The sequence below is a fragment of the Cibotium barometz genome, unplaced genomic scaffold, assembly GCF_041138505.1.
Source record: "Cibotium barometz isolate CiBa-2024 unplaced genomic scaffold, ASM4113850v1 ctg504, whole genome shotgun sequence".
Lineage (NCBI taxonomy): Eukaryota > Viridiplantae > Streptophyta > Polypodiopsida > Cyatheales > Cibotiaceae > Cibotium > Cibotium barometz.
The window spans coordinates 172,501-181,251 of NW_028229449.1; the positions used below are offsets into that span (position 1 = coordinate 172,501).

The following is an 8,751-nucleotide window of genomic DNA, read 5'->3' on the forward strand; positions in this document are numbered from 1 at the left end:
GAATGAAAAGCAATTTTTGAAGCATAGCAAGGGAAGAGTGGGTGTGCCTTACAGTTTTGAGCTTGTTCAGATGGTCTGCCTTAGGTTCACCTTTTTCTCCGCACACTTCCAACACTTCGTCTCTTGCTTTCTCTTGCCACTCTTGGTTGAGCGATAACAAAACCATGGTCCATGCAAGCAAGTTTGCAGTCGTCTCATGGCCGGCAAAGAAGAAGGTTTTGCATTCATCTATGACTTGCTGTGTAGTAAGGTGAGCTCGCTTGTTGTCTACCTTGGCCTCTTGCTCCTCTGCAGCCAAAATCAAGCCCAACAAATCAGACTGAGATCGTGATGTCGCATTAGCCAGCATGGCCTCTCTCTTGGAGTCTATGATCTCACGAAGCTCCTCATTGTTTCTCTTCTCCAGCTCCTTGACCTCACGATTTGTTTGAGTGGGAAGGTACCTGACAACATCCCATTAAAGAACTAGACTTTAACCAAGTGTGTTGAAGAGCAATAAGGTGGAGAGTAATATATAATCCAAGAATTAACAGTTTAAACTTGACGTGGAGCGTTATCATCTACAGACTTACTGATAGAATGGGATGACACTATTTGGGACAACGATCTTTGTGAGGAGTTCAAGGAGGCGCTCTTGTCTCTGAAACACATACTTTCCTTTGAGGTAGCTGGACCCGAATGAGCTGCGTGCCAAAATATCAGCTGTCACATTCTTGATGTCATGTGCCACCTCCAGCTCGTGTCCCTCCTTGCTGTTGCTGTTGACTTGGCTCTCCCATGATTTCACCATTTCCAAAGAACTAGCCACCATGTCGGCCACCAGCTCCTACCACACAATAAAAATACAAAAGCTTTAAAATAATGAAATAATATTTGCAACAATGGAAGTTAGAAGTGAATATTTAACTAAATTTAATTTTGTGATAGTGCTAAATATCCCCCCCCCCCCCCCAAAAAACCAACAAAATAATATATGTATATGTGTGTGTATATACACATACAAACGTGTGTACATGCATATGTATGTGCGTATATATGACTCATCTTAATTAAGATTTCAAGATTTAAGTAGAGCTTATTTCAATGGTTACATGAATTTATCATTTATTATTTTCATCAAGAGAATCCCCAGCATTCTTTTTAAAAGAAAACCTTGAGCTTCTCAGAGAAGAATGCAGGGCGAAGGATGTTGCGTTGTTGTTGCCAGTCGTCACCATTGGCAAGAAGGAGACCATTTCCGAACAACCTGTGGAAGCGTACAGTGAAAGCAGAGGGCTTGTGTAATTGCTTCACATCCGAAGAGAAAATGCTTCTAGCGTCATCTGCGTTGCTAATCAAGAGGGTGGGCAGATTACCCCTCCAATACACAACCCTGGAACCTGCAAAAACAAGCCAAGCGGCCAAAATAATAATCAACAAAGAAAACGAATCAGGCGGTGATTATTTATAAGATCCAGATTTAGAATTGAAGGCACTCCAAGGAGGACATTGCTTACTAATTACGATCATATAATTCGACTAACCACTGATCACGGGGGGGGTAAAGGGATTGGAGGCATGCTATTATACCTGCTGCGTGCTTAGAGAGGAGATTTCGGTAGAAGGGGAGGATACGGGGTAGAAGGAGATGGTGATGAGAGGAGGAAGGAATGTCGGAGAGTTGAGCCTGGGCTTCCAGGCGCTTGATCTCAGGGAGGTCTCCAGCTATGGGGCGATAAGGCAACACAGTGAAGCCTTGCTGCTGCAAAGCGCTCCGCAGCGAAGCCGGTCTCAAGTAGTAGACGTAGAGAAGGTAACCAAACAGAGAGGAGATTGCGATGGCTAGCATAGAAGTACAGATCAGTAGAGTGTGACCACCAACGAAGGGACGTAAGAGCTGCAGGAGGTCCACTGGTTGCTGCTGCTGCATCATCATCTTATTAAGTACACAAGTTGGCGACGATGCTGCTGCTGCTGCTCTAGTTCTCTCAAATTTAACTTTTTGATGAAACACAGGCTATTTGAACTTGCCCGTATATGATGGTCTCGTCTATAGATATTATATAGAAATTAAGGGTAGAGAACAAGTGTTCAGTATTCAAAAGAGGAGACTCATGAAGCTTCGTGTGCGCCTTCCTTCCTTGTTGCGATCCGTTCCAAATCGTTCCAAATATAAACTCAAACCACCCCTAGTATGTATTAAGACGGCGCCTAGTATGTATTAAGACGACGACGCTTCAAAGCTGGTGTCCTCTTTTTGAAGTGTTTTTATCCCAGGAGGAAGTTGCAAAGGCGTCCACTTTGAAAAAGTCAAAGAAGAAGTTGCTAAGGTAAAAGTAATAATAAAGCTAAGGTGATTTATTTCCTAGGTTAACACCTAGCACACCCGCTAGTCCACCCACCTTGAAGACTAGACTAACGCGACGCCCATCCACTTGATGATTAGGATTATTTGGATAAGTAATAATGAATCTTGCCAAGATTCTATAATTTTCTAAGTAAATATATTATGGCAATATGTTAATCCTAATCTATCTAATCGGCTACCTAAAATCAATGTCTATAATATGAGCAGAACGATGTATTTGTCTAAGAATCTATTTGAGAAAATAAATAAATGTTTTTTCCCCAAATTTTCCAGATTGTTGGATTTCGATTTTGGTTTCGGATTGGTACTCTCACCATATAGTCAAGTAATAAAACTGAACCTCGCCTCGCCTTAATGCGTGAGTCCTGATGTTAGCAGCACCAACAGTTGGAACATGTTCAGCTAGCTGAGGAGGAGATCCAGAAGGACGATCTTGATTCTGGAAAGGATGTGGATGATCTAGAGACTGTCGAAAAGACGGCTGCTATGTAAGAGGTGGAATTTCTTTTACTAAAATGTTGCGCTACCACACTTTACACAATGCCCTAGTTTGGTGGAATGGGCAAATCACCATCCTGCAGAGTCTCTATATAACATTCGAAATGAAGTTTGTGTTGGATGTGAAAGGAGATACTCTGCATAGACTCAGACAAAACACACACAAAATCTTAGAGAGCAACATAGCGACACAGCTGGAACGTAACCAATTGATTAATGAGCATGTGGAGTACAATGTACTCATACCCTTAGAGGGCTGACGTGACTGATAACATGCTAAGGGTGTGTTCTCATGGGAAAAAAACCCCTGTAATAAGCACAGGGTAAAAAGTGCCCGTGTGACGACCTGAATTTCTTAGAGGCAGAAGGCCAACAACCCCCCCTAAAGCGAATGGTGTGAACTGATACAAGGTGTAGCACACTATCCTCGTAGAGGTAATAAGTTTAGAGCTTGTCGGAAAGCTTCAAACTTCTCCCTAGAAAGGGGCTTGGTAAAACCGTCTCCCACATTGGCCTATGTCGGCACATAGGTCAAGGCTATCTCTCTAGTATGGAGTCGTTCACTGACATAGTGATAATGCAACTCAATGTGGTTTGTCCGTGCATGGAATACTAGATTCTGCGCAACTACTAATGCGCTTTTCTCCTTTCAAGTAGAAAAAAGATGATTGATTTTAGGGTTCCCACTATCGCTTCAAATTCTAAATAATATTCTGCAAAGTATTTTTATGGACAAGAATCTTAAAATGTACGACTAGTATGCTCTTAAATTTACCTAAAACTCTCCAAAACAAAATAAAAAGTAGTATTAAAAGGAGTGTCAAAGACACTACTTTTTGTACCACCACCTATCCATGCTTTCACCCTGCTACGATACTAAGATCAACCAAAAGATGGCAAAGCCAGACACATTCCATATAGTAGTGTGAATGATGCCCTCTTGTATTTAGCTTCATAGCTAGATGTGGTTTTTGTCGGCTACTTCTTACTGAGCCGTGAGATGCATGAGTTGCCAAGAAGGAAACAATATCCACTCCTTGACACTCTTGTGTCGAAACATCTTGCTGAGTCTCACTGTCTTTGTAGGCAGACAGGCATAAAGAAGACTCATTGTTGTAAAACAATGCATAGGTTCCACGGCATATACTGACCTGCAGACGCTCGTGAAACCTCGTTGCAATCGGAGGAGATGAAGCGGCAGGTGCCGGTGATGCTGCCCGGGAGGAGGAAGCCTGCTCTGATACCAATTGTTGGAATTAGGGTTGCAGGAATGCACACACAACTTCAAGAAGATGAGGAAGCTTGAGCACAACACAGTAGTGTATTATGAGTGCCAAAAATGAAAGATAACAAGCCCTAGAAGATAATGGGCGTATATACAATGCACGGGGGAAAAAACCTCCTAGTGAGGGAAAAAGTGCCCCGGCGGTCCTAAGTGTGTTCACACACATCACTACTATAATATGGTAACAAATTATCATTGCCGCCAGATTTACATGCTTTTTCAGATTCTGACTGGGCTGGTTGTTATGACACACGCGTGTCCACGAGTGGTTTTTGCTTCATGCTTGGAAGCTCATGCATATCATGGTTGAGCAAGAAGCAGCCTACTGTGGCCACTTCTAGTTGTGAAGCTGAGTACAGGGCAGCTTTCACAGCTACGGTTGAGTGTGTGTGGCTCAGACGCCTTATGGCTGATTTGGGTGTTGGGCAGCCATCTGCCACCACCATCTTCACTGACAGTCAGAGCGCATTGGCAGTTGCGCGGAACCCAGTGTTCCATGCTCGTACGAAGCACATTGAGGTGCACTACCATTATGTCAGGGAGAGACTCTCTGCAGGAGAGATCAGTTTGGCTTATGTGCCAACACAGGATAACCTTGCAGACCTTTTCACAAAGGCTCTGCCTCGTGAGAAGTTCGAAGCTTTTCGCAAAGCTTTGGGCTTACTCCCTTTTGTGGATTCGTCCACATAGCTAGACACTTCCCTATACATGAGTGCTAGCTCTTGTTCACCGCATCACTCCAGGGGGGATTTGTTACCATATTATAGTAGTGATGTGTGTGAACACACTTAGGACCGCCGGGGCACTTTTTCCCTCACTAGGAGGTTTTTTCCCCCGTGCATTGTATATACGCCCATTATCTTCTAGGGCTTGTTATCTTTCATTTTTGGCACTCATAATACACTACTGTGTTGTGCTCAAGCTTCCTCATCTTCTTGAAGTTGTGTGTGCATTCCTGCAACCCTAATTCCAACACCCCTCAGTCAGAACAAATTGGATACCTAAATAACAATGCAGAAGACCCATGTCGAAAATGTCAAATGTATTTTGTAGGTCAGCGAGATGAAAGGTGCAATGTGCCCCTCGCGGTCAGGGCCTGTCTCATGAGTAGATCGTCCACATAATGATTGAGGATAAGGAGATGATCTTTTTCATGCGGACATAAAGAGTGCTTTCAGATAGTGAGAAAGCTCCAATGTCACAAGAGGAGGAAACCTTACATAGAGAGACAAGCACCCCTTTGTATAAGGGATGTTCGTACTCCACATTGTGAGCAAACTTGGAGCTATTAAACTTGCAAACAACTTATGGATGGAGTGATGAAGGTTTCATAAGTCTTCTTAGGTAAGACCGCCTCATTCTATTCTCTTAAATTGAAAATGTCTCATGTTTTATATACTCTCTTGCTAATATTTTGACATATGATTTCTTATGTTATGTTGTAGGCTTCTTAAGAAGATTTCCCCCCCTCAAAATCTATTACCAAACTCGCGAGATGGGTGTCGTAAAATGCTCTCTATGTTAGGTATGGATTACACAAAAATACACATATGTCCCAATGATTGCATGCTATTTAGAGGGGTTAATAAAGATGCAATACAATGTCTACAATATGGGGAGAGTTGCTATAGGGATGATTTGCAAGGAGACAAAGTTCCCAGAAAAGTGTTGAGACACTTCCCTATCATTCCTCCTATCCAACACATGTTTAAATGTAAGGGGATTGCAGAACTCATGACATGGCATGCTACTCATCGCTCAACCTATGGCATCATGAATACCGTATAGCTGATTCATTGGCATGGCAACATGTGGAGAATCAATGACCAGAGTTTAAAGATGAGCCCTATCACTTATGTCTTGGCTTATTGGTCATGGATGGTGGTAACCCATTTGGCTTCAAGTCCACATCATGGATGGTGGTAACCCATTTGGCTTCAAGCCCACATCATGGTCTACTTAGCCTATTGTATTGGTGAATTACAACCTTTCTCCATGGGTGGCAATCAAGAAAGGTCATATCATGCTTGCTGTCCTTATACTAAGCAAGTATAAGGTAGCAAACATGGATGTGCACCTCGAGCCTTTGATTAAGGTGCCTTCACAAAGACCAAAAAGAAAGGAGAGGTAAAATTATATGGCCTCATGACACACAATTGGCACAAGATATTACAGGTATATAAATATTCGCTTTTTGATTTTCTCTTTATGGAACATAATTTGTAGGCTTGTATACTAACTTCCATTTTTTTCTATGCATAGTTTATTCTTCCAATTGCTATAGTTGGTTGTGGAGACAAGAAGGTGAGAGAGGCTATTTACAAAATGGGAATCTTGGTGAGGTATGAATCTTCTCTTCAATTCACTAGCTAAGTTATATTGCATATTTGGTATTCTCATATACTCAGAATTTATGTATTGGTAAATCGTACACATGATTGCTATGTATGTAGGTACATATCCTTAAAGGAGATAGATCCTACATCCATTGAGATGGCTTATCTCAATGCTATAGAGGCATTGTGTATGATCGAGGACAATTTTCCTAGAAAAATTCTTACTATAGCCAATTGCATCTTGTGGTGCATTTGGCTGATGAAGTGGCGCCTTGTGGTGTTGTGCATGTTCGATGGGTGTTTTTCCTTAAAAGGTTCATGAAAACCTTAAAGGACTTTGTGAGACAAATATCAAGGCCAGAAGCAAGCATGGCAGAGAGATGGTTGATACAAGAGTCTCTTGTGTATATCTCAACACATCTATCTCACATAGATCCTTCCATGCCACGATTGTGGAGCAATGAGGAGGATGACCATTTAATCACTAATGTGCCATTTAATCACTAATGTGCCACAAGGAAAAGGAAGGCAACGAAGACTGGATGAAGCATTATGCCACAAGGTGAATACATTTTGCATTCTAAATAGTTCCATCATGGAGAAGTGGATTGGGAGATACAAGGATGCAATCAATAGATGCTTGCCATTCCCACCCGGCTTGGAACCTCTACCAAATGTGATCAATATAGAATGGCTTCGTATGACAATATTGATGGTATCGCAAAATGGAGAGATGATCACAAGAGAAGAGCATGAGTATGCAAGAGGATGTGACCCTCAAGTAAGTACATTCTTCATCCTGTCTCATGCTTTAGTCATTATATACCTTGTTTAATGCACTATACTAAATGTTATGATTTTGTTTAATGTTAGTACAAACTATATAATGCAATATGGTTAGAGGGAAGGCACTTTTGCATAGAGCATGTGGATTCTAAAAGAAACACATTTGATTGTGATGTGATGGTAATGTTTGAGCAAGAAAGTCAAACTAGTAGACTTGATACCAGTGACATAGAGGACAATCTTGAGTATTGTGAAACTATTCAAGATATTCTTAAGGTTGGATTTAGATCATTTAGTCTATTCATCTTTGATATCAAATCGTTTAAGGTGATATATAGAGGTGCTCAAGCAATTGTAAAGAAACATTCAAATGGGTTCTTTCAAATTGATTCCACCAAGTTTTGGAATGATGAGAAAGATACTTTTGTATTACCTCAACAAGTTAGTAACCCAACTAATCCCAAACTAAATCTTGATGTAGTATAATAAAAGTGTAACCCCTTTGCTTTGTGATATTAGGTTGTGTTTCACGTCGATCAAATTGATCCAATGTGGTGGTATGTTATACAAGTTTCCCCTCGTTCAAAACATATCTTTCAAGATCAAGATGTGGAGGTCGAATCTATAGATGAGTTGCAAGTACTACCTTAAATTGGTTCATTAGAAGAAGAGGATAAAGAAAACATTTTGGAAGAGGCCAATCAAGAGCATGAGGAACATTAATCTGAAGAAGATGATGAGTCACCTATCAATCATGACAATGCTTCATTGGATAATGATGGTGATATTGATATGGAACGCCATCTTTTCATTAAGCTCCCATTAGACATAGACATTGATGAAGCAACACATATGGATTTATTACAAGATGGGATAGATTCATGATCTTAACATTGTTTCGCTTCTCACAAGTTTTCAACTATCTTTTTTTTTGCTCAAAACATGTCTCCGAGGGTTCTTATGGATGTTTTTTTTAAAACTATAATCATTTTCTGTGTGTATGTGACATTTATAACTTAAATTCAGCATCCAACAACTCTAGAATTTTATGCAGTGAAATTTCGTTGCTATTTTCATTGCTCTCAGCAGCAAAATTACAGTATAGCAGAGTGAAATTTCACTCCTATACTACGTGCTTCTAGCAATGAAATTTCTTTGTTATACTCGCTACCCAGCACAGTGAAATTTCGCTACTATAGACACTAGTTAGCGGAGCAGAAAAATTTCGCTACGGGGCAGCAGACTGATATCCCCGATATCCCGACAAAATAAACGTTGTTGGAATGCTGCTAGTAAACACTGCTATGCCTGTAAGATTCCTCCCCCAACCCCTTTTTGATGTCTAGTATCTTCCCCTGTAATCAACCCTCTTCAGAAATATAAAGACCTTGTTTCTATCTGTTTTAGCCTAGAGAGAGAAAAATATTCTAGAGAGAGAATATTCAGATTTTGAATATTTTTGGATAGAAAAATATCTCTTATAATTCAGATGAGTTCCC

The 8,751-nt window shown here is 40.8% G+C and overlaps 1 protein-coding gene across 1 annotated transcript in view; it reads right to left on the bottom strand.

The window, feature by feature from the left end:
• The window catches only part of LOC147602546 (cytochrome P450 CYP72A219-like), a 2,739-nt gene extending 739 nt beyond the window's left edge, over window positions 1–2,000 (bottom strand). Inside the window, exons 1-4 of the mRNA XM_086797908.1 lie at window positions 1,570–2,000; window positions 1,153–1,379; window positions 573–826; window positions 53–443 (exon numbers count right to left, since the gene is read on the bottom strand). Of these exons, the coding sequence (XP_086654034.1) occupies window positions 53–443; window positions 573–826; window positions 1,153–1,379; window positions 1,570–1,915 (1,218 nt within the window). The 5' untranslated portion in view covers window positions 1,916–2,000. The remainder of the gene's footprint in view (window positions 1–52; window positions 444–572; window positions 827–1,152; window positions 1,380–1,569) is intronic.
• Window positions 2,001–8,751: the final 6,751 nt, after the last annotated feature.